The sequence below is a fragment of the Pleurodeles waltl genome, chromosome 7 (genome assembly GCF_031143425.1).
Source record: "Pleurodeles waltl isolate 20211129_DDA chromosome 7, aPleWal1.hap1.20221129, whole genome shotgun sequence".
Taxonomy (NCBI): Eukaryota; Metazoa; Chordata; class Amphibia; order Caudata; family Salamandridae; genus Pleurodeles; species Pleurodeles waltl.
The window spans coordinates 916014793-916041831 of record NC_090446.1 but is presented as its reverse complement, the minus strand read 5'-3'; the positions used below and the strand labels follow the sequence as shown (position 1 = coordinate 916041831).

The window sequence follows — 27039 nt, the reverse complement described above, 5'->3', positions numbered from 1 at the left end:
TGATGGATGGGGCGAGGGAGTGCTGAGGACAGCCCACCAAGGAGAGAGCGCGGGGGCTGTGATTTGCACAGACGCTCGTAGCCCATCCCAGCCGTGCTTGCCATCCTCAAGCCGGCCCCCGCAGCTCTCAGATTCCTTCAGACCTTCACTGAGCCTGGAGCTGTCTCTACTGCCTGGATCCGCAGCCGAGGTATGTGCAGAGCCGCTGTGGAGCCCCGGTGGGCCGGGCACTGTTCCCGGCGCCCCTCACTGGCGCTGGTGTTGAGCTTCAACACCTGCCCCTTGCCTACTGCTTATCTGCGGGAACCCTACCTGGGTCTAGTCTTAGGAGTGAGCCCTAACTTCTGGTCCCTGGAGTAAGGCCTCTGTTCGCAGGACCACTGTCCGCCCCTTTACTCAGGGGCACCTGTCTGTTCCTGGTCTCAAGGACGCTGCGACCAGTCTCGCAGTGCCTGCGACCCCTGCCTGTCCCTGGTCTCGCGGTCCCTTCGATCCCTGCCAGGTCTTGATTCCCTATCTGACTCTGGTCTCGGGAGTCCTTCCAAACTAGTTTTCGCTCTCAAATATCTGTGCCTGGTCGTGGTAACCTCTGCCTGCCCCTGTTCGTGCAATTTTTGTCGACTCTTGATCCCAGAAGCTACTGCCTGTTCTGGTCTCAGGGCCCCTGTCTGTCCTACTCTAAGGGAGTCCTGCCGCCACTGGTCTGGGGGCCCCTGGTGGCGCTGGTCTGGGGGCCCCTGGTGGCGCTGGTCTAAGGGCTCCTGCTGTCGCTACTTTCAGGAAACCCTCCTGTCGCTGCTCGCAGGGTCCCCTGCTGCCGCTGCTCTCAAGGGTCCTTTTCTGGTTTGTGTATATCTCTCAAGCCCCTGGTGTTGTTTAGCTCAGCCTAAGTTACTTCATTGACTGCGTGTGCTCAGATATTCAGTTCTTGCCTTTTGGGTGAGGATCGGGGTATTTTAAAAGGAGCTGTGCGTTATTTGACTCTGTGAGCCGTGGGGGGCTAGGAGTGTGTGGGGTGAGGGTGGGAACGTCACCGTTTAACGAGGCAGCGCACCTGCCCCACCAAAGGCACATGAAAGGCTGCAGCGGGTATATACCATTCAGTCGTCTTCCGCCTGCAGCAGGGCTCTCTCATAGAAAGTTTTGTAGTGAACTTTTGTGTTTTCGTTGAAGCTCATACAATGAAACACAAAGGCTTTACAGCGCACGGTATCTTTCGACGTGTCCTGGATTCTTTTAAAGAATCCCAGGGTATAGCGCGGAGCCCTCTGAGGTTGGGGATACAGTGAGGGGCAGGAGGCTCTTGGAGAGATATGTAACTTTTAGGGACTCCGAAGTCTTGACAGGATTCGAACAACCGCATTCGACTTTATCGACGTTTGAATAAATCTGTGCATCTTAAGATGTGGTAGAGTTATCTTGTTCTGAGAGGATGGGCGCAAATTTGATGTGCTTCAAAAAGATGAGCGAGGTTCTGAGATTTTTGAGCGATGATGTTGATGTGTAATGCGTTTTATATTCCGAGTTGCCTCTGGTTTCGGGGTTTTTCGTCATGTGTGCACATTTGTTTAGGATTTTTTGAGGTGCCCGAGGCATTTGCCTGTGTTTTGCTCTTCATAGGTTCTCTTTGATGCTAAGGGTGTGAGAAGAGTGATCTGCGCGGCTCTCGGTCTGTGCATCTTTTGGCCACCGCCTCGATAGAAGGGGTGGGATTTGCCTTCGTGACTTAATTCAGTTTTGGACCACTTTTGTGAGGCTTTGCAGGGAAGCGTCTGTGGCCGTTTGAGTATGGGAAGAGTTGAAGTGGGGGAGGGGGGGGCATGAATGCCACTTTCCTGACCCTGAGGGCTCTGCATCTGTTTTGCTGAAGTGATAGAGAAGCTCCCAGACGCCCATGGAGATGTCTGGAATCAAGCCCAGTCCATTTCGTAGCAGAGCCCGGCACAGCGCGATGCTTTACTGTGGGATTAATGCCTGGCTTTCTGCTGGTGCTGATGTGGACACTTTGACTGTGATGACACTTGATAATGCTCTGCAGGAAGGGGCAGTACTGCGAGTGCGCGCCTGTGAAAGGGTTAATGATGCACGTATTGTTTGCCACATAGGCAGAAAGAGGGGGAGGGAAGGAGGCCGGGGGATCAGATTTTCCATCATCTCTGCTAGCCCCTCCCTGTGGCTCTGTGCAGAGGGATCTCCTCTTACACCCCACCCTCAGGAATGCTTTCTGCTGCCAGCCCTTTCAGCTCAGCCTGCCTCGATCTGCCAGTAGCTTTTGTCCTTGGTGTTTTCTCCCAGTATCCTTCCAATAGAGAGGTCAGCAGAGCCCCAGGCCTCTGCCCACTGGACTCGGCTCCTGTCAGTATTCAAAGACTGCGGGCCCATTTCGCACTGGGCTGCGTTCAGCACTACAGCCCCCCCCCCCCCCCTTGCCCGTTTGCTGAACTCTTTTCTTTCAGTCTGCACCGGTTTTTGCTTTTTCTTCTTTAATAATCCCAGTTGGTCACCATCACATTTTCATTGTCTCTCACCCCACTCTGAAACCTCAGCTCTTGTATCTGGATTATTAGCTAAGGTCGTTTCTTCTTTTAGATTTTACATCGTTTCGTCTTATTTGTTTTACATTCATTGTCATCTCTTCTTTCTTTCTTTCTTTCTTTCTTTCTTTCTTTCTTTCTTTCTTTCTTTCTTTCTTTCTTTCTTTCTTTCTTTCTTTCTTTCTTTCTTTTCCCCAAGTATTCTTTGTCTTTTAAACATTAAAAGATATCTTGAGCGCATTCTTTCACTAATAAAAGGGTCTGCTGCCCCCTTCACGGACACAGAACCATGTTGGGACCAGAAGCACGCCCCACTTGGGCTGATTCACTGAAGAAACCCAGACTTCGCGTTTCAGCTGCCAGACATGTTACACCGAGAATTCCCACCAGACTCGACATTGTGTTCCAGATGCTCGCAGTGCACAAAATCGGGCAATCTTCACAGCTGAGCACATACGGCCCGACATTCTATGTTCAGTGCTGAGTACACGAGGGCATACATTCCATGTTCAGTGCTGCTGAGCACATATGATCAGACAGTCCACGTTCTGTGCTGAGAGTACGCGACCAGACATTCCATGTTGTGTGCTGAGCACATATGATCAAACATTCCATGTTCAGTGCTAAGCACGTAACTCCATCCATTCCACGTGCAGTACTGAGCACAGGAGGTCAGACATTCCACGTTCAGTGCTTCTTAGCACATATGATTAGACAGTCCATGTTCAGTGCTGAGCGCACACGGTCAAACTTTCCATGTTGTGTGCTGAGCACGTATGGTCAGACATTCCATGTTGTGTGCTGAGCACAAACATTCCGTGTCCATTGCCTAGCACATAAAGTCAGACTTTCCACGTTCAGCGCTGAGAACACATAGTCAGACATTCCATGCTCACTGCTGAACCATAACTTCAGACATTCCACGTGCAGTACTGAACATAGGTGGTCGGACATTCCATTTTCAGTGCTGAGCACACATGGTCAGACATACCCTGTTCAGTGCTGAGCACAGATGGTCAAAGTCAGACATTCCTGGTCCAAGACTGAGCTCACATGGTCAGATATTCTATGTTGAGTGCTGAGCTCACATCGGCCACACACGGTCAGGCATTCGTACCCACTGTTCTAGTATCCCAGATGAGCCACCATGCTCAACGCCCCTGTACACAGATGGTGACGGACGTCCTGTGCTAGTGTCCCAACACCTCAGAGCATCGTTCTCATCATACAGGTCAGACATTCCGTGACCAACCTTCCAGACATCGATGAGGCAATGGACATGGAGGGAGAGCAGGGACCACCGGAGAGAGGGAGGGGAGGTAGGGAGAGAGAGAACGAAGGAGACAGGACAGTGAGAGAAGAAACCTCGATTGGAAGGCCAGTGAGAGACTAAAAGAGAGGAAGAGGCACTGAGGACCGCAGGGTGAAAATAGTTCATCACAGGAAAGAGGGAGCACGGAGGGCCGGATTAAGGAGGACGAGGTGCTTGTTAAAGGGAAACTTATAGAGTGGCAGCAGCTGAAACAACAAGCCAGAGCCAGGCAGCTGTTCGTGGAGAAGAGGGGCGGTGGTACAGGCAGGTATACGCCGCGTCCTCTCAGTCGCTGGAGGCCATGCTTGTGCTCTCGGGGGAGGGAGGCGGGAGGCGGGCTGCTCCCCGTGTCCAGACCTGCCGCTGAAGTTTGCGTGGCAGGGGATGCTCGCGGGCCATCCACGTCTCCCTCCCATCCACGGACTTTAGCCTGCACTGGGGCAGATATGCTCCGAAAAGAATGAGCCAGGAGATACTATTCCCTGGTGTACCAGGAAACGTTCCTGGCTTCTGATTGGATACGGGCGGAGGGTATGGGGTCAACAATGTATACAATGTTAGGAATGCGGGACTAAGGCAGCGCGAGTGAGTGGAGGGGGAATGGGGGATGGGGATGGGCCTACAACTCATTTTGAAATTTTAATTGAGGAGCAGTGGAGAACCTGGAACAAAATAAAGTGGATTATGTACCCGGGAATCAACGAACAAAGGCACACATTCGATTTGTAGCTGCTCCAACCATCAAGCCTCCACGTCTGCAAAGAGAGACGATTTCATGTCCGCCCTGACCCCGGGCAGTTAGTTACAGCTCGGGCCCTGCTGGCTGTGCTCACCGAGGGATCCGCGGCCCCAGAAAGAGCGACACGTCGCGCTACACCAGTGAAGATTCAGAGCCCCAGTTCCATCCCAAAACAATTTCGAGCACGGAACTAGAACATTGACGGCTAATAGGTGATTGATGTTTCGTTTGTACTCACGAAAAAGAGTAACACTGTAGTGTAAACGGAGAGTCAGGCGTGTGAAGCACTTGTGGTCACAGCATGAGCGCCTGCTCGCAGAACCCATTCAAGGCTCGGCAGCGCCTTGCCCCATTTGTGAAGTGGGTTTGGTATTGTGGACAGAGAGCACCATCCGTGCTGCCATACTAAGCACTTGTCTAAGACAAGAGCAAAACACCCTTCAAGAAATCGTCGTGCGTTCACTGTTGGAGCTTTCTCAGGATTCCAGCAGAGGCCAAACAAGGACAAGGCCTGAGATTAGCGCTTTTGGATTTGTGTATGGTGTTCATACTCCAGAACAACAAATTGTTTTCTATATTTACTTTAAGGAGCTTGGATTAGACTCCTTCGGCCATTGGCTTGTTTTGCCTCAGTGGCGGAAGACATTGCCATGCACTTCTTGGGCTAACCCCTACAGGAGTATTTGAGTCCTATCGTTTTTATTTAGGTGTGACAGTCTGCCCCCATTGGGATACATGAGGGATTATTTTACAACTGAAATGAGTTAGGTGGAGGTTTGATTGTACGAAGGAGCAATTGCTGACAAAGGCATTTGATTATAAATATGTCTGTCATCTAATAAAGCCAAGATAAATCTACTTCAGGACACCCTTGTGGGTGTGTTGTGCACTCTACAAATAACAAACACTTAGGGAGATCAAAGAGGTTATAAAATATCTATGACCAGCTCAGAATGATGTACATTGTTGGTATGGCTCATGTCTTCTTGTTTCAAGATGTGATGTAGCACACCCCTCAAACAGCCAATCCCCTACTCTGCCTCCCACATCATTTTGGACATTTCTGCATTCACCTCCCCAAAGATAGGTTCAATTTTGGGGATCAAGAATCCTGACTTCAGTGCGTTCTGGGTGTCATTTGAGCCCAGCATATGTATGAGTACCACCAGAATTAAGTGAGCAACCTTTGCGATCCATGAAGTGTTGACATGCCTACCCAGTCATTACCACCCAGGAGCAGAATGATTGCAATCACATTTGTATAGCTCTTCATGTTTTATAGTGAGGTGGTGATCCATATTATTGGACAGCTAACATGCCACACTAGGGCGAGGCGCTAAGTTGATTGGTGTTGTGCTTGCAAATGAGATCCATGTTTGAAGCATTTTAGTGTAGTGCATGAGGGATGACAGTGGTGGTGTTATGCTGTATTGGGTCACAATGCATAACAGTGAGATGGAGTAAGTGATGTAAGAGATAGAGTTCACATAGTTTACATTATTTGGCTGTTTTGAATATCTACAGGTCGCTCTAGTTTTCCGGTTCAGTACTGAGCTTTCAACACCACCACTATTCTGAGTAGAGCAATTTAAGACAACCGTTCTACAAATCTTGTACATTTTATGAACAAAAATGGAAGAAAAAGATTCTCCTCAATGGCCTTTATTTCAGTCATCCGTAGTGCATAATCATTGTTGCTCCAAAAAATGAATGATGCTTGTAGAGGGATGGGAGCAGGACCTGCAGACATGGACTGTGTTAGAGGCATCTAAGGTGCTGCAGTTATGTGGCAAATCCCTGCACAATCTCTGAATGTCCTTACCGAACTTGAAATACTCGGCTTAGGTGGCTTGGTGAGGACTGTCTGGATGAATACGTGTTCTATGGGTTCTCATTTACAGGCTGCATGGTATGATCGTTCTGCTGGTCCAAAACCTGGGTTGGAAGCATGCTCTGATCTATTTTGGTCACAGACAGCCGGGATACAATGTTGTAATGGAAGTGAAGAAACACTTACAGCCGGACAAGTCTGGCTGTTTTACACATTTTAAGCCTTTTTTAGAAGCACTCTCTGATCCGTTTCGGGTACAGGCAGTCAGATAGAAAGCTGCATTAGGAGCCAAGAGGATGTAATAGTTATCCATGGGCTGGACTGATCACAGCCAGCCATGGTCGTGTGGTAGTTGTGTGACTTTTCATTAGCACTCAAGTGTGGGTGTTCCCACCTGACTTTGAATGCTGCTCAGTTTAGTAATGCCACTGTGCTAGCATACTTCTGAGTTAATATCTTGGGAAGATCTAGACCTAAGGAACTTCCTTTTTGGACTTCTGATGGTTTTGTATTCCGTCTCTTAGTTGGCAAAAAATCCCAAAGTTTTGTTGACTGTACCTAGAATGGTGCTCCTCCAATCATGCTGCAATGCCTTTAAGCCCTGGTGTAAGTTCCAGTTGAGTTAAACAAAGGTCCTTAGTTCCACCCAGCTTGCTTTTGCTGACCCAAGAGCTCTGGTTTGTACAGACACCATACCCCAGACGTGTTTCAAGTTACCCATAGTGGCCTGAAGTGTGAAAAAGTAGGTATGATATCTGATATTGAGCTAATGGCATTGCCTGTCCTAACCAAGCCGTGCCCTACCAGGGAGCTGAGCTTCCTATGAGCTGTGCAAACACAGACCATGTGTGGGATGGGCTCTGAAGTAGCCTTATGGGTGTGTGACCCTAAACAAGCAACAAGTCATTGCACAACAAAGCAGCAGGCTTGTCAAAAGTTAGTGCGAGGTCTGAGGCCCAAAACTTAAGTCAGCCCTTAGTATACTTCTTCTGTTTTGGCCTGTTGTGATAAGCAGCACCTATTTCCAAGTACTTAAAAGAAGCATTGGCAGAGCCAGTAGGTCCTGCCTTTGAGACCTTTTGGCTTTGCCAAAGTTTTTTGCAATGCTCTACAGCTTCCCCAATGCTGTTCAGCATGGCTAACAAGCAAGCAGGTGCTATGATGCAGCTACTGTAGTCACACTATTTTGTAGGCAAGTGCTGTTTATGTATGTAAGCACGCATCTGCAGAATCACACAGGCACTCTTTTTTCTTTTCATGAATCGGTATTTAAAAAAATGGAACAAAAGTATTTTTTTCAAAAGCGGTTGGAAGAAGCAACAAAGAGGGCATTGTTGGGTGAAGCCACACGGAGGGCACGGAGACGGAAGCAACACGGAGGGTGGGGATAGAACATGGAGAGTGTGGATTGCAGGAAGCAACACAAAGGGCGGTGGGGGGCACAAGACACAGAGGGTATGGGAAGAAACATGGGGGTGGAGGGAGATGCACACATGTCACGGCGCACTGTGAAGTGTACAGGGAAGAAAACGCAGATGAGAGAGAGCAAGGTGGAGATGAAGGGAAGAAGCTTGGGGCAAGAGAGAGCAACATGGGGGAAAGAAGCACATGGACAAGAGAGAGCAACAGGAGTGCACACACAAGGGAGACAGCTAAAAACACATGCACTTTTGTGGAGTACTTAAGAAAAAAAAGTAGTTCCTCAAAAGTGAGTAGAAGGATATAAGTAAAGGGGACATGCTCCAGGGGAGGGGCAGACAGAAGATGGATAAGGCAAGCCATCGAATAAGAAGCAAGCAATAAGAAGCAAGCAAATAGAGTGACTATCATACCAACCATTAGCGCACATAGCAGTCTTGCTAGCAAAAAAATCTGCATATATAAGTAAATGCTGAAGGAGAGCGGGGCTCTGGAAAGCGAGGGGCCTGCTGCGTAATGCCCCTTTTGCCCTCCAGTACTTCTGTGCTCCACAGTCCTCTCCCCTCTGATACCTGACGTGTTTGCTCTTTAGGATATCAAAGTTCTGTGGGGGGCTTTTCTTTATTGAAGGCATAGGATGCAAATGATTATGAATCTATCAAGAGCTCTCTTCTCAGCAGTAACTTTCCACCCTCCTGGTGGCTTTCCTTTCCCTCTCCCTGGGGCCCGAGGTGGGTTCGCTCCAGGGTCCACTTGCCAAATCAAATTTCCGGCAGCTGTTTTTCTCCGTGACGGGAATAAAATGTTGACAAGTCCACTGCAGAACATCTGGTCTAAATGGAATGGGAAACTGTCAAGCTGGGACTGTTCCCTCTCCCTGGACCCTCTGTACTAAATTGGGTCATGCCAGGGAACAAATCAACATTGATGTTTCCTGCTTTTAATTTTTTATTGCCTATTTGCTCTTTTTGAGAGGCTGAAAAGCTGGGAAACTTGGGGGCAAAGTATTGGCTACGCTGCTGTGTTTCTAAACTCCTCCCGCGGTCTCTGCTTCTGCTTAGTATGCTCTTTGGCAGGCCCTTTTTAAGTCTGGCCTAGAGACTTCCTTAGCTGTCTTTCCACCCTCATGTTTTCCAAAAATCATCCTAAAATAAAATACTCGCACACACCCGTTCTTAAAGTGTCATTCACATTTTGTTTCCCCCGCCAGTTGCCTACAGCACTTGGGAAGTGGGTCAGTCCACTCCAGCCATTGACATGGTCACTGTGAGTGATAGCGTTTTACTCTTGCGCATGTGCACATCTAAAAGTAGTCCACTTCATTGTTAGGACCAGCAGGCCTAATTGTGTTTTCATTTATCTTTTAAAATGTGTTTTTGTGATTGGTAATTTTTGTGATTTAGCTACCTTTTAGCACACATACACGCCACCTATTGGCTTTGCCAGTGCCTGTTAGCAAATGTGCAAGTGTGAAATCAGACCTCGTTCATTTTTATTTCATAGTCTGCCTCTTCTCTCGAGGAGAACTACCTCGTCTCGATCAAATCAGGACGTTTTTAGTGTCTTCTACCGATGTTTTGGGATACTGGGGATAGAACAGCATAACAAGATGTGCTGAGGGAAAGGCAGCCTGTGCCTTACGGAATCATACCAGGGGCATCATCCAAGGCTCAATGTATAGATGTGCCATCCTTATTACCAGCTTGATGCTCTACATGCTGCTCCTGGGTGATGATAGACCACATGTCTCGAACAAATGTCAGATACAGAAAACATAAGTGATTCTTTTATCAGTGGCATATGTAATAAGGCACTAAAGCAGGTGCCACCGGAAAAAAAACTGACATGTGACTGTCTCTTACTTTCATAGACATCACCTTTTTTTCTGGAAGGAGGGTTCCCAGCCGCTCCTGGGTGTGAAATAAATTAGCCTTTTACCGGTATGGAGATTGTTGGGCACATTAAGTGAGTCAATCACCCAGGTTTGTGGATAGGGACACATGTAATGCCCGAAGTTGCCCCCCACAGCTCTGGCTATTCTGATCTGGTTGCCTGGGGTTGCAGGGCTGTGATATCCCTTCTGCTGGATGCCTCAACGAGAACCTCCTTTTAGCTAAGATGTCTGAAGGTCCCATTGCAAGTGTAGTATTTTGGGGAAATGCAGCAGTGTTAAGAACAGGAAGTACCGCAGGAGGATGAAGCTACTAAAATTCGTCCTAGGTTAATGGAAGTCGGGAGACATGGCCTGGGCACTGCTGTGATTGCAATCCTTCTAAAACATTTTGTTTATGAAGTTCGTTCTAGACCAGAACTGGTGTTTTTTCTCTTGAAAGAGATTGACCTTTCACAACAGACACTGTACCAAAGTCACCTCTACTTACTTAAGGGGCAGAAAAGTTCCCATCACTAACAGGCTGCCTCTGTGTCCTGTTCAGGAGTACCCGCCCCGGCCTCCAGATGTGCAAACTTTGAACGGCAGGGGAGAGTAGGCTTCCCACAACGGTATGTGTGTTCAGCAGGGCAATGCTAGGAGCCGGCTCTTCTGTTTGCCCACTCTCTGGTAGAGGAAACTTCAGAGACATTTACATAAGTGATGGCATTGGCACTCACAAGGCAAATAATCCATGTTCTCGGAAGGCTTGCAGCATGATCTGCAGTGTTTGAGGACTCAAAACCAATAATCTGGTGGAAAAGTGTATCAGACCCTAAGAGCCCCCAGTGCCTGCTGCATGATCCCACAAGGGAAGCATCCTAGACAAGAACTGCTAACAGGAGCTAGATGGTATTATAATACCAATCCAGTGTTGGAAAGCACCCAATGGCCTCTCCTTCAAGCCTGGAGATCAAATCTAACATCAATTTATTCTTATTAACTCTTCACAATTTCTCTATTTTCAACATCTCAGGTTTCACTCATTGGGTCTGAGGACCACTATTTGGAACACATTTAGCACATTGGGGGTGAGTGACACTTCTCGGAGCACAATGTCACTCTGGGTGCCATTCTTGTATTTCTGGGCTCTGTTGACTTAATTGATTCTCAGAACTGACAGTCTTCGTTGTTTCTGATGAGAAAGAGATTTTTGTCTCATACCCTGTAATCCAACATTTGTAGAAAAATAAAACTTTAATATCTTTGTTGTCTGATACACTGGACACTGGTATGAGTGTTCCATGAAAATGGAATAGTAGCTGACTATACCATTCTATCTTTGTCGTGAGCTACAGATACATCCTAGGCCAAATTTCTTACAGGCCTGGGTTTCAACCAATAAAACTCTGGCTCCAAGCGAACCTCATATATCGACAAAACAATCTTGGACTGGTAAGAACCTGGATTCACTGATAACTAGATTATCTTGTGCATTACAACATGTCAAATGCTTTTAGAGCAGAGAGAGGGTTGGTTAGGGAAGAAAATCCCAAACCTAATATTTTTGAAGCAGATCTTGAAAAAGGTCGTAGCTAGAAAGATAGTTTAGCTGGTTGAGTGTGCACGCTAGAAATAATTGTTTAGTTTAATAAATGCCTTCATAATTGTTACTAGCCGAACTCTACCTTGCATCTCTGTGAGACTGAGGACAGTTCCTTAAAGCCGGGTGACAATAAGCACCTGTTAATCAATCACCAAGGTAGAAGTTATTTTGTGTATTGTGCCATATAGGTTGTCAATCAAAACGTTTACCATAAAAGAAATGGGTTACTGAATAGTGATTTAAAAAGTAATGTATCACAAGTAATCAATTACACACTTGGAATTTCACATCTAAAACATACTTATTTCTGACTTTGATGGGTGGAGTGATGAAGCTCATGCTTGTTTTCAACTTTCGCTCTACTGTGGAATGGTTTTGTTCGACTGGCATGTTGTGTTACTGGTTCATTAAGTAATCAAGTGTTCTCTGCAAGCTGTGCACAATGTGATTTTGTATTGTGTATGTGGTGCATTTTGTTGTTGGCCAAATGTTATTCTCTGTGTGTTACAGGGCTGGAAGAGTGATGTACCAAGGGACAATTAAGGATGAGGATGCATGTTTAAAAAGTTAGGGACAGCTTTTGGAAACATACTCTGTTTGTGGAGACAGACTGAATCACGGTGCTTAGAGCACTATATTTCATAATTGCACCCTGGCCAAAGGGAGACAATGTTTGAAGAGGTTAGGCGATACCAAGGTAAATTGAAGGCCATACCGATTTAGGAAGAACGGCATTCGCATAACTTGGAGGCCATGTTTGTTGAGGCATAATGGTTTTGGGGTGAATTGGAGGCCATGTTTAACAGCGTTAGTACTAGGTAGAACTTGGAGGCCACGCTTGTTCACAAATTTCAGGCAGTGTCTAGATTGAAAGGATGGGCTTCTTAGTTACGAGAACAACACACCGTATCATGACTACAAGGGTGGTAGTATCTTGCATGTGCAACAGAAGCACAAATTACCATATTTATGGTGAGAAAATGTATTGTCAGAAATGTGTCATACTGGTCAGTTTTGTCTAGATGAATAAAATGTGGCTCTTGTGTTTTGAATCAATTTATTTAATGCAGAAAAGTTTGTAAATGAATGTTTTGCGAAGGCGATGGGCTGCATTTAGCAATTGTTGTCCTGAATCGTGTCTGAGACCACATTGAGCCACTCTTCCAGACATAAACAGTCAGATTGCAGCAGATTAAGGGGGCTGCTCGTAGGCCCTCTTTGTGGCCGGTACTCTGTAAATGTTTATTGTGTGGTGTTGGAATGTTGAGACAATTTAATGATTGAACTGCAATGTACAAATAATTCAGAAACTGTGTGGCACTGCTCTGCTCCTTCCAAGGCCTTGCTACACAAAACTGCATGTTATACACTCCCTTCTTCCCCCCCTCCAACACACACTGCCCGCCAACATATTAAAACCTTTTTACCTGTCACATTACTTTGAACTTTGTATATCTGCTTGAACTCCATGCACATGCAGGTGTATCGTGGGTTCATACCGACATATTTTAGAAGAGAATCAGAGGGGGGATGCCTCGACCACTTGCGTCATTGGATATTTGCCACACCATTTCAAGGTATCCCCCTTTGATCCCAGCTGGATTCTTGAGGGTGCATTGGGAGGCATCACATTTCAAAGGCTGGTCAACAAGCACCGGCTCCTTCCTATTCCAGCAGAGGGGTGGTCCCACTTGGATTTCTGCGACCTGAATCAAAACTGAAGGAATGCCTCACAATGGAACATCCTGAAGTCCAGCCTAAGAGTTGAAGCCTCCACCAGAGTGTTGATGGGAATAATGGAAACAGCCATGTTCATGAGGTCATTAACAGACATGTATGCCACGTCACCAAAATGGAAACGGCAGTGGAAGTAACAGTACACACACCCTGCCACTCATGGCAACATCAAACAGGTTATAGAAGAGTTTGCACCAAAATTAGGTCCTCTACAGATTTCCTTATCGCTGGCAGGAGGAGCTTGTACAGGGCAAAGTTTGGAAACCACAGAAAGTAAGGAAGGCTTAGTTTCTACTTGTGTAAGTGCCTTATGGCCTTGATGTGACATAGCAAAGGCATTACCAGGGGAGTCAAGGGACATCTAGGGGTAGCAGTTGGTACTCCTGATGAGCAGAATGCAGGATGGGTGCCTACACTTATCTATGGTTTTGTTTCTAGCACCTCCTGTATGCCATACTGGGTTCTTTTAAATGTTTTCCTATTCTGTAATGTCCCATATGGCTCTGAAGCAGCTTGAAGGCAGCAGAGCTGTGCTAGAAAGTGCACAGTAATTAAAAGAAGAACATTAATGTTAATGGCTTCTGTGATCTTCCCATCTTACAGGTTCCACTGCACCATGAGGGCTTGGATCTTCTTCCTCCTCTGCCTGGCTGGCAAGTCACTCGCTGCTCCAGTAAGTATTGCAAGGAAAGGGCCTGTGTGTACATGAACTGTCCACAACGCAGCTACCTCTCCTATCACTTGTTGATTTTATGTAGAGCCTGCACAGTGCGCTGATGCCTTTTGGCTATGTGTGTGCTATAGAAGTACCACATACACACACACACAGACACATACATAGGTACATACATACAGATGTGAATAGATGGCAGGTGTGTCTGTGAGTGTGTGTGTGTTAGTTGAACAGAGCTAGATCGGGGGTATGACTTTGGGAACCAACCTCTTCTGTTCAGTAATACAAAGAGATCATTGTGTGACGGGGACTCAGCCCATCCAGCACCTCCTACCCCTCCCTGCCTCGCTCATGGAAGCGTTTGAACAGGTAGACGAGACAGCAGGTACAGTAGCCCTTGGCGGGCAGGTGGTGAAGGGGATTCATGACTCAGTACAGGGAGCCTCTGTTCTCTGGTGAGGCCCTGGGAGGTGGGGCTAATCCAGAAACATCTGAGCCGGGAAGTGCATGCGGGTCTCTCATGTATGTGGGGGGTGCAAGGATACTAATGTTTCTGGTAGGACATTGAGCAGGGGTAAAGTAGGGCTGCAGGGCCTCTCTGGTCGTGGGAGAGGAAGGGGGGAAGGGGGGCAGCAGAGCCCCTCTCTGAGGAGGCGATCTCAGGTGGGGTGGGATGAAAAAGAGGCCTGTAGAAATGGAATGCAATGCCCCATGGTTGTTAGTGCAACTAACGGGGGTTAAGGCTAAAAAACAGAAATTTAACACCTTTTTGAATCCTGCCCTAGTTCTGTTCCTCTGTTGTTTTTTAATTTAAAAAAGGCTGCCATCAGCTTTCAGCATATGCGAATCTATGTAAAAAATGAACAGGAGACTCCTTCCTTTTGTTAATCCTGTCAGTGTCCCCTGGACAAGTCCTTGTCTTTGTTAGAATGCAGAGAACCGCAGGGATGCTGTGTGTACGTGTTGCGTGTGTCCCTAGGAATGATACTTGACCATCTTATGTGTATGATTGCCTTGTGTGTAAGGCAGGGTGGGGGTGGGAGGGAAGCCAACAAGTATTCTACTAGTGAATGGTCATTAAGTGCACCTCGTTTTCTAGAATGGTTAGGATATCTCTCTGACCCACATCTGCTATTTCCTTCCCGCAGCAGCAGGATGCTCTGCTAGAAGAGGCTGAGGTAGTCGAGGATGCCGTAGCAGAAGTAAGGAAAGCTACATATTTTTAGAACATCCCAATAATCCAATTCAATACCCTCCTTTCCCAACTTTTCCATTTACCTCCTCCCTTTTCCTCTCCTTCTGTTCCCTCCCCTTTCCTCCTCTCCCCTCCTCTTCTCATTGCACCCCACCACTAGATACCCGCCCTCACCATGTAGCCACTTATTAGTAACCTTTTCCTAGCCCTCGATCAGAAGTCAAGACTAACGCAACTGTTTTAACCCTTTGCAGGAGGCAGTGGGAGTAAACCCCGTGCAGGTTGAGGTTGGAGAGTTTGATGAAGCCATCGACGAGGAGGAGGAAACAGTGGTTCCAGAGAGTAAGCAGCCTGTCCTTTATCATTGTATGCAGCTGTCATTCACACATCCTAGTGCATGATGGGTAACTCAAAGGGCTTGCACCCAGCTAGTTTTAAATGCACGGGCTCTGCATGTTAAATGGGGACCTTCTTACAGGAACCAGGGGACCTTCATGCCAATCCTGATGTCAAAGTCACAAACCAACAGAAGACTTAATAAGCAATACCAGATGATTTTAGCTTATTTTGACTCGGGCCAGGATCTGCACTTCTGTACCCTGTCTTTCTTGGGCAGGACCTGGCTGTTCTTTCCGGTTCTCTCACTGGCTGTACTCATTCCCCTGTCACATTGGATGCAAATCACTCTGCAGCCTATTCTCATCACAGTGTCTGCAGACCGTGGCTTCTCTGAGTCTGTTCCCACCACAATGGCTGAAGTGTCTGGTCTTCCTGGGTTTTTCTTATCACACTGGTTGTAGACCCCTATGCCGCTCTAATTCTATTACTTCATATATTGACTGCAGAGCCTGGCCTCTCACTGACTATGTTTTGTACACGTCACTGCATAGATAAGCCTCATTATCTCTTTCCTCTTCCACAGTGGCTAGAGAACCTGGCTTTTCTTGACTTCTCCCTAGTCACTCTGGTCTCAAAGCGTGGCCTCTCCTCTGGCACACTGATAGGTGAATCTGGCCTCCTAAACTCTTACCCCTTTCACACTTGCTGCTACGTGTGGCTCCTTGTGAACATCGCATCTGCAAAACTGACTGGAAAGACACCATTTTGGACTTGACACAGTGTCACACTTGGTTTTTCCCTAGCACACTGCTTGCACACTTGGCCTCTGCGGGTCTCTCCCTGGATTACTGGTTGCTGAGCTGGGCCACCTTGAGACGCTTACACTTACTACAGCCCAGACTCTTCCAGGAAGTGTTTAGTAGTTTCATGATCTGAACTAGAAGTGCTTTGTCGTGAAAGTATAGTCCACCTCCTTGGATTAACCTGAAGTTCCTTGCTGGATTTCAGGCTGTAACAAAATTAATGTACCTCAATCCTAGATGCACACTAAGTATCTTCCTGATATTACCTCTGTGATTTCCCTTAGATCCATGCCTGAACCATCAATGCAAGCATGGCAAGGTGTGCGAGGTGGATGAGAGCAACAACCCCATGTGCGTGTGCCAGGACCCTTCCAGCTGTCCAGCCAGCGTCAGTGAGTTCGAGCGGGTAAGTTAGAAGTGAACAATGCTCTTTTTACTACTGTATAGGTATTGAGGTGGGGGGGGCTATTACTTCTATTACTTCTAAAACAAAGCCTCTGGGTAGAATGGAGGCAAGGCACACCTACAATAATGATTCTGGGTAGAATGGTGACAGGTCACACCTACAACAAAGCCTCTGGGTAGAATGGAGGCAGGTCACACTGTCACTAATATGGCTACAACAAAGTCTCAGGATAGAATAGAGAAAGGTCAAACTGTCAATAATAATTCTAAAACAAAGACTCTGGGCAGAATGGAGACAGGTCATACCTACAACAAAGACTCTAGGTACAATGGAGGCATGTCACACCTACAATAATGATTCTGGGTAGAATGGAGACAGGTCACACTGCCACTAATGCGTCTATAACAAAGTCTCTGGGTAGAATGGAGACAGGTCAAACTGTCACTAAGAATTCTACAACAAAGACTCTGGGTAGAATGGAGACAGGTCATACCTACAACAAAGGCTCTGGGTACAATGGAGGCATGTCACACCTTCAATACTGACTCTGGGTAGAATGGAGACAGGTCACACCTCCAAGAAATACTTTTGGAAGAATGGAGACAGGCCACACGGTCACTAATATGGCTACAACAAAGCCTGGGCAGAATAGAGACAGGTCAAACTGTCACTAATACTTCTATAATAAATACTCTGGGTAGAATAGAGACAGGTCACACTGTCATAATACTTCTACTACAAGGACTCTGGGTAGAATGGAGGCATGTCACACCTACAATAATGACTGTGGGTAGAATAGAGGAAGGTCACACTGTCATTAATATGTCTACAACAAAGTCTCTGGGTAGAATGGAGACAGATCACATTGCAACTAATACTTCTACAACAAAGACTATGGGTAGAACGGACACAGGCCACTTCTACAACAAAGACTCTTGTTAGAATGGGGACAGGTCACACTGTCAATACTTCTACAACAAAGACTCTGGGAGGAATGGAGATTGGTCACATTGTCAGAACTACTTCTACAAACAAAAACTCTGGATAGAATGGAGACAAGGTACCTTGTTACTCCAAAACGACTCAGGATGGGCAGACACCTGCTGCTAAGTCACCAAAATGTGGAAGGTTATGGATGGCTGACTCTGGTATACCAACCATATTAAGGAGCTTAAGGGCGAACTAATGTGGTTAAATTAGCAAGTATCAGAGGTTAGTGGTAGGTAGATGCAGCAACAAATGCAAGATTCCAAGATTGCATGTTCGAAGAGAGATGGCATGGCTACACATAAAACATTCGTGAGTTTAAGCACAAGCCAGTACTTCATACCTACAATGTTCAGGGAATCTGGAAAGGGCAGGATTCATGCAGGTAGGGAACAACCAATGAAGCAAAGACTGCAAAATTGAGGGGGTTGCAGAGGGGTCAATACTGCTACACTAGCAAGATTCATAACCTGAAACAACGAACCCCTGATTCTTTGAGCAAAGATTGAGAGAATCAGGGGTTAGGGAACGGCCACAGCTGCACCAGTAGGAAAAGTCCTTAGGTTAGGTAAGAGCCTATAAGTGACGCCTGAAAAATGTAGGGGTTCCCGATGGGCGAATACCACTAAGTCTACAATATTTAAGAGGATCGGTGAGGAGCAATAAAGAGTCACCTAAACGATTCATGGAAGCAGAAGGCCAATCCCTTGCCCCTTGGCAACATTCAAGGGGTCAGGTTGGGCTAATACTGTGACAGCAGCAAGAATTTGTTGTACTGGAGGATAAAGCATCATAAACGAAAATCAGGGATTTAGGTGGGTCTGATACCACTTCATTAGCAATATTTATAGAGTTAGGAGTAGACTGAGAAAATAACTTGAGTAACATTGAGAGGGACAACGGAGCACCGAAAATGTAATACTCGTGAGACTGAAATGGTTAGAAGAAGTCTGATAATTTAGCATCAATAAGACTGTAGAGGTCAGGAAAGGATGATATACTGGAATACAAACAAGAATTTAGGTAGCAGGATGGGCTGCACACGTTAGTTCAGAAAGATACCACCAGATTCCAGGGTGCCTGGAGTACAGATACAGCTATCCTATGAGATTTATTGAACTAGGGACGCCTTCATACTGATACACAAACAATAATGGGGGAGTGACTGCTCATACTGTTACACTAGCCAGAATCAGTGTGGGTGGCAAGGGAGAGAGAAACCATACCATTATCTTAACCCTCCCCTTTTCCACCCTAAGCGAGCAGACGTAAAAAAGTGACTATATTTTACATGCTGAAATATGTCAGGAAACATATCTGTAAATGAAAAGAAAACATTGCTCAGTTCTTTAGGTGATGCTGTGTCATCTGATACATTTCGTTCTCGACTTTCACTGGTAACCGTGTTCTTCCTGCCTTAGGTGTGCAGCAATGACAACAAGACCTATGATTCTGCCTGCCAATTCTTTGCCACCAAATGCACTCTCGAGGGTACCAAGAAGGGCCATAAGCTGCACCTGGACTACATCGGACCTTGCAAATGTAAGCTACAATGAGATCTATCCTCTCATCATTAAGGTATCACAGCTGTCCAGGAAGCACATGCATCATGCTTCCACTGTGGCTTGACACTGTCTTCATAATCCCTTTCCATCTCTAACTGCCCTGCCGCTTTTGCGCTATTTTGCTTCTCTTTCTGCATAACCATCATGGAAGCAAGTAGGTGTCCTTTGGACTGTTGGAACAAAGGAAACAATGGCGAACGCAGCATAAATTATCACTTAACTATCAGTTAAGTCAGTTTTAAATATGAAAATTCAGAACATTCGCAGGTTATTGTCTGAAAAAAGCCCCACATTTTACTTCCAAATACTACATTTTCATTTAATTTTTTCAACCAATATAACTTTTGCCTGAACCAAAAATTGTCACTGAAAGTACATTATTTTGTCTCACAGACACAAGCTTTCCATTTTCAGTAAAAACACATCCTGTTCTGAAAAATAATCTTTCTGAAAATTCAATAATTTTAGCCTCAAATTGTGTATTTTTGTTTTTGGAAAATACACAAATTGCATGTCCACCACAGACACGATAGGCGTCAAATGCTAGGAATAACCACAGCATTCCAGAGATTGTGTCTAGATGCCTGCGATGGACAGGAAATACACATCAGATGCCAGTGATGATTTCGAAATACCAGAATGTGCACTTAATGCCAGGGATAGACATATGTTTGCTGAGAAGTGCTGCGATCGTCCACTACACGTAATACCTGTTATTACTGTCCCTTTCACTGAAAGAATAGCAGCTCTGCTGAGAAGTACAGGTAGTGTCCTTTACTATTTACACAATTCCAATGAGAAGTACTGTTAATGTGAAATTAAAAGTATTGTATGCATACGGACGTGTTCCGAAAATAAAATAATGTTGACATGATGCTTGGCTGCAACCACGACATATTATCCTTTCCCCTGTGCATCTTCTAATTCTCACCCTTGGGGCATGGTGAGTGCCTGTATCTCATTTCAAGCGCCATTCAGGGCATAGATTTCCCACTTGCCTTCCAAACCCCTTTCTAGCCAGATTGCTCACAGCTACGTTGCTTTCTGTGATCTGTAAATGAACACACACAGCACAGTGATAATGAAGTAGACTACCAGTGCAATCAGCCCCTTCCAACATTTGGACCCTGGTGTCACTGTACTCAAGGTAGCTATGAGAGCCAGGTTCTTGTTCAAAATGCCCCCTTCTTCTGAGACCCATTAAATGGAAAGTGTTAGGGAGTCTCTTTCATCAGGACTTTGATTTCCTTCTACAGAGAACAATTGAATTACTTGATTGCTGTGGACACAGTGATAACAGTCGCCTTTGAGTGTTTTTCCTTTCTAATTTTGGCCAGATTATTAGCAGTTATCTCCTCCAAGCGATGTGTTGAGCTTCTTAAAACTAAGGTTAGATAAATTACCCTTGAGCACTTTGTTGATGTGAGCATTACATTGGCTGTCTCTTTTGTTAATCTTTTGCACTTGTTTGTGGAGAAGTTTAAAGTGGTTGTCTCTTATGTGTAATGTGTTGTTGTCACTGACTTGCAGACTATTCTGGTTTTCTGTGATGTGTAATATGCTGCTCTTTTGAACGGTCCTATAATTTAACTCTTTGGGTGACATATTGTCCTTTTTGAGGTAAAGGGCTAAGTGTATGTGACCATGGAATTGTTCTGGTGACATCATAAACTAAGAAGCTGAAGGGCGATTGGCTTGTAAATGTCACAAGAACCTAAAGTAGACCACCACTTACTCATGGTACCCATGTTCTTGCAATGATGCAATGGGATCTCCAGTAGTTGGAAAAGTTCTCCTAAGAAGTAGCATGGGGAATGATTCTCTGAATCCAGCAGCGGTCACAGTTCACATGTAACTGCAGAGGATATAACGCTGTGCTGAGGGTTTCAATATTTTTTGTTGCAGACATTGCACCATGCCTGGACGTTGAGCTGTCTGAATTCCCCCTGCGCATGCGCGACTGGCTGAAGAACGTCCTTGTCACTCTGTACGAACGGGATGAAGACAACAACCTGCTGAACGAGAAGCAGAAACTCAGGGTAAGGTTTAGGCATAGATTCTCAATTTATATATAACAAACATAAAACAATACACTTTGCACAGCTGTATGCACACCACACTCAAAGCAATTCTACGTGGAACAGTTCCACACTGAGAACAGTATCCTTAAAAAAAACAGCACATAGAAAACAGTACCACATTGAGAGCAATGCCACTAAAACCCTAATCCCACGTGGAGAAAAATACAACCAATAAAGAGATATTACACATAGAACAAAATTATTTAAAAAAAAAACTTACCTCTTCGCTCTGCCACCACCTGCCGCCTCAATCCTCTTCTGGTGTCCCAACATTCACTGCTGGGACACCATCAAAGGCGCCCCAGCAATCCTGGCACTGCTTCCATGCAAAACATTGCATGAAAGCAGCGCCAGGATTGGTCTGAGCGGCAGCTGCCGCTCAGACACAGCCCTGGGATCTGTACAGTTTTTCCAGCCCAGCTGTTAAACACAGCTGGGCTTGAGAAACCTAAGTGTGCATGTGTATTTGGCCGACCTCAGATGGCCGGCCAAACACACATGTGCACTTAGGTGCAGTCTCCCCTCCTCCCACCCCCGTGGCCCAGCCCTGCCCCTCCCTGCACTGCTAGCTGTGCCAGAAGAATATAAATAAAACAATAGTTACCTATTGTTTTATTTTTCTGCTTCTGGCACAGCCATAGCGAAGGAGCCGCCCCTGGATCCCAGTCTGCCAGCCTGGATACCAATGACGCTCCATTGGAGATATTAGAAGCGTGATTGTAAAGCTGATTACCCTATAATCCCACCATCTGTGTTCCAGGTGAAGAAGATCCATGAGAACGAGAAGCGCTTGGAAGCCGGAGAACACTCTGTGGAGCTTCTGACTCGTGACTTTGAGAAGAATTACAACATGTACGTCTTCCCAGTCCACTGGCAGTTTGGACAGCTGGACCAGCACCCCGTTGACGGGTAGGTAACCTTGGCTGCACATAACCCACCAATACGACAACTTAGTTGGGTGAAATGGTAGTTATTTTAGGAAAGTGGATGTGGGAACTGCTCTAAAAATATATTTTCAGCCCACATTTGTTATAGATTCACAGGCTTTACAGACATCTGCCATTTAGTGGTTTGTTTGGAAAGTACATTTTAGTTTCTAAAAGTTTTCAGGAAATGAATTAATTTTAAAAGTGCAGGTTTCCCGGTAGACCATTGCGCCTGCATGCGACTTCTTAAAGACTGCCTATTTCCCTACATGGAGTGGTATATAGCATAGAAGTCTGCACAGTGGGAAGGGCAGACAAGTGTGCAAAAGCACCTTTTCTTTTCTGTGGAGAAAGCCTTTCCACTAGACCCCACTAGATCTGGAGGAGATAATCCATTTTCCTTCCCATCCCAGAAAGTGAGCAATTTTCCGTCCATTTCCAGGGTGGGAAAGGGTTGGATTTCACTTTGTGAATTTCGATAAATGTATATTTTGTGGTCGTTCACAAACTTACAAGGCCAACCATGCTTTGTTTCATCCACTATCCATACCTTGCATGGGATTTATGAGTGTGTATTTTAGCACATCTGCCATGATTCCTGACAGGCAGTCAATTAGCCATTTTCAGCTGTGAACGTTAATTTTTAAACTCTCGAGATTCAGAAGTTTCAGCACCAGGTGCAATATACCCAGCCTTTTGATAAGTGTTCAGAGTTCAGCACCATAGACAAGCGAGGGCTGCAGCATATATTGAGGAGACTGTTGTAAACCCAAGTTACTCACTGCTAAAAAAAAAGGGGAAGAACTCTTCAGTGCCATAACATCGAACATTCTTAGAACAGTGTTCAAAGTTATATTTGTTAACTCCATACCGGTTAGGACTTTAAAACCTCACAAGAAGGGAAAATCAAAACAGCAGACAGGAATTAGCAAATCTGAAGAAATGATAAGCAGTTCTGTGGAACTGGAAGAATCTGATTCCAAATCTACTGAAAGTTCTTGGGGCTTGTAAGAGGTGACAAAATGATAGGTCTCAAAATCAGCACTGGAAGCCACAAAGATCCATGTCAACAAGATGACGAAATCTATGGTAATCAGTGCAAATTCCCTAGCTCCGCTCACCTCGACATTGATGATAATGGTAGTGCAGGAAGAAAGAAGAAAGGAAAGATACATAAAATGCTGTGTAAGATTTTGAAGAAGTCATTGGAACAACTTTCAGTATATTACAATCAGAAGATTTGATTAGATACCACCTAAGTCACCAAGTCCAATGAGATCTTTGTTTGAGTATTGTGTACTGAAAATATCAAGGAGACAGTAGCCAACTGAAAAAGAGCAGGCAACAGCCACTCATGATACAATATGATGTACACATGCCTAGACCAAAGGGAGACAGTGGCAGAGGGTCCTGAGATTCTACACCTGGTCACAGATCGAGGTACCTACAGAATTCCACAGGTCCAGAACAAGCCCTTTAATGGCACCAGACTCCTGTACATGGCCAAAGGCCAGCATAAAGTCAACTAATGGTAGGAAATGTAGCTTAGTTGTGGGCGGCTAATGCATTGTGATGTAGTGTTGTTTCAAGTGGTGAGTCTTCAACCCTTTCCTCAGATGGAGGGTGTTGGGATGGTCCTGATGGATACAGGTATGCTGTTTAAAAAAACAAAACACTTCTTCATGCAGTCTGATGGGCTCCTAGCTGTGGGTGTGCTGAGAACCACCAGAGATGCCATTTTACATGATGCCACATAGTGGGGCCTGCCAATACTTGCTTTATTGTGAATATCTCATATATCAAAATACATTCTGCAGTGACAGCCTAGGAAACTGATAGATGTGGTCCTGGGACAAACAGCCCCAGCTGTCCCCTACCTTTGATGGTCCTATTTATAACGTCCTCTTTCCTACGCCTTTAAATATGTCTCTTCAATATCATCTCCTTATCTTTAACTCTTATTGTAGGCTGGCATCCCTTATAGGACATCTTCCTCTCAAACCTTCCCCTTGCTTTGTTTGGCAGTTGTCTTGCTTCTGATATTCACATTCTGTAATCTCCGCAGGTACCTGTCTCACACTGAGCTGTCTCCCCTCCGTGCCCCACTGATACCCATGGAGCACTGCACCACACGATTCTTTGAAGAGTGTGACTCTGACAACGACAAGTACATTGCACTGGACGAATGGGCCAAGTGCTTTGGTATCAAGGAGCGTAAGTATTAAAAAAAGGGATATAATACTCCTACACTGTTTTTCCTGCATTGCATTTTCAATATGTATCTGGGTAGGTGCCTTGCTGTGAGCAGAACCTGAGCAGAGAAAATTCCACATCGAGGCCCTAGAATCTATCATCATTAATACAATTATATTACTGCACATGCACCCCAGCTTTAGAAAAGGCCCGCGCACTACAACTGGAATATTGCACATTACTTAATCAAATCATTAACATAGTGAACTACTCTAGGGTGGTGTACTACAACATACAACGTCTACCATTATCATACTACTAGTTAGTGTGAAGTGGTTTGTAGGTTTTATCCTGAAGGCTAAATTCTGCTTAATTAAAAACTGTTTTTCCTAAACTTTGCACAATTTTAAAATGTTTTTGCTGCTTGTTCGTTGACAAAAAATGGTTATTTGTAACTGGCTAATTGGCATAATCTCCTGCAGTTGCAGTAACTCAAATTTTAGCTAAAACGATAACATTTTAAACTAACAAGCATTTAAAACATGTAAATAAGTAGCAGTTTTTATAAACGAGCACAATCGTTTAAAAAAATGAAATATCGTTGAAAGAATGACATGTTAAAAAGATAGCATTGCTATTAATGTGTTTCATATTTTAAGTGTAGTTGTAGTAACAATAATATTAATCGCTGTTCTTGATTTCTCAAAAGCTGATGCTTAGCTGAGAAATTAATTGTTTGTTAAATAAAATAGGAACATCCTAACCGTACATTTCTTCCTGGAAATTTGTGATTAAAACACTGAAATGTGCCAACGTAATCAAAACATTTTGCACTCACTGAGAATGTTGGCGGCTGCTGGGTATGATCATTTTGCACATCTCTAGTAGTATTCACTGATATAATTGCTTATGTTGGGAATGCTGGCACCACATGGAAATATAGTTAGGGAACATTCAGCGCCTCGATTACCTGCATGTCTTGTACTGTCAAGGACACCTGCATTATATAGCCCTGTTCTTATTTTTCTCATTCAAGACATTCAGAGAATTTCTTCAATAAATCTCAATTAACACTTCTGCCTTTCTTTCCCTTTTTGTGTCTCACTACAGAGGACATCGACAAGGACTTGGTGATCTAAGCTGGCTATTGCTGATGTTTCTACACTACCCGGTGGTTTCTTTTAAAAAAAAATGAAAAATAATACAGACCTCTTTTTTTTTAATGTAATTTCTTGGGACAAGGTGCTAATATAGATCTGAAGAAGTATATTAACGGTGCTAAAAAGGAAAAAGACAAGAAAACTCATTCCTAGTGGCCTTAACCTATACCACTAAGACATTAATTCTTTCACTCATCCCTGTCACTCTTGGACTTTTTCTTTTCAAAATGGCTGTCCGCTTTCACCCGATTTAACACTTAAGGTTTCCTAAAATTCGAAGATGGTCCAGTGTTTCACTTCTTAAATAAAACTTTGCATTGTTAACTAAGGAAAATATTTTAAATTAAATGCCCACTCCCCCTTAATCACCCTGTTTTTTGGAGGGTACCCCTTTTTTTATGATGAATTGATTTTCCAGGCAAGAAAACATGTTTTGAGACTTTGGGCCTGATTTAGAGTTTGCCTGAGGGGTTACCCCATCCCAAACATAAAGGACATCCTGTCCGCCGTAATACAAATCCCATAAGACATCATGGGATCATAATATGGCGGACGGGCTATCTGTTACATTTGTGATAGATTAACCCCTCCGCCAAACTCTAAATCAGGCGCTTTGTCACGGAAGCGGCAGAAAGTATAGTGCAGCAGGTTTACAGGAGGCTGAGAGAGAAAAGGTTAAGAAAGAAGACTGGAATCCAGATGCTCAACTACAGTGGGTGTTGTGTGCATGGTGGAAAAGAAAAGACTTTGAGGGCATGAGAATTGGATTTGGCGATGAAATGCAGTGTGCTGACAAATTAAAATTATGTGCAAAGAATAAACATCAAAATCTCCTTCTGGATCCTATTATTTCTGATTGGTACCATTTCTACAAGATGTGGAGGACTGGTGCAGTTTCAGATATCAACGGTTGTCTAAGGACCTCTTACTCAGCATTATACCTGCGCCGTGGTCCTATTGGAGGCATTCCACCATGCAATGTGTTGTTGCACATTGCATAGTGAAATCACCAACAAGAAGGTGAGACTGAAAAAAAGGTATTCCTATGATAGTGGAGACAATAGGGATTGTTATGGGCATTTGGGGATTGGGAAATCCATTGGGTAGAGAAAACCGCACCGTTGTGATAATATATTTTTGCAAAAAATGTGGCTGATTGTGTTGGTGGGGTTATTTTCAAGTTCGGGTCATGTGGAGAAGGAGCTAGCATTTTTGCAAAGGTCCTGTATTCCTGGACTTGGCCAGCTGCAACTAGACTGAATTGTCTTTCCTTGATAAGAGATGTTTCACCTGGAAGTGTGGATAGGATCTCGCAGGCTGAGAGCTCTGCCACTCTCAAGGTTCGCGGTGACTTCATTTCTCTGAAGTATTATTGTGTTTTGTCTGAAAATTGAACCAGCAATAAAGAATTTATGTCACATGGCGAAAGCCTGCCTTGCATGCATTTCTATATCAACCGCTGTTGACGTTAATCACAATTACTATTGGTCTCGCTCCCTTCGTACTCACACATCTCCCTCTCCTTGTGCATTTGCAGTATTGGTGTGTGTATGCTCCTGCTCGCTGAGTGATGACTGCATGCTCTGATCCTGTCTAGCTTGTGATGACTCAAGCAATCCTGGAGTGCATGCACCACTGCAGTCACCCTCCCTGGCTGCAAATA

General features: G+C 45.1%; 1 protein-coding gene across 1 annotated transcript; it reads left to right on the top strand.

The window, feature by feature from the left end:
* SPARC (secreted protein acidic and cysteine rich) lies at positions 1-26804 on the top strand. Its single transcript, XM_069199590.1, has 10 exons — positions 1-190; positions 13652-13721; positions 14870-14923; positions 15171-15258; positions 16343-16464; positions 18873-18993; positions 20922-21055; positions 21858-22006; positions 24089-24237; positions 25327-26804. The coding sequence occupies exons 2-10, from the start codon at positions 13665-13667 to the stop codon at positions 25353-25355; spliced, it is 903 nt and encodes a 300-aa protein (XP_069055691.1). The 5' UTR covers positions 1-190; positions 13652-13664; the 3' UTR covers positions 25356-26804.
* Positions 26805-27039: the final 235 nt, after the last annotated feature.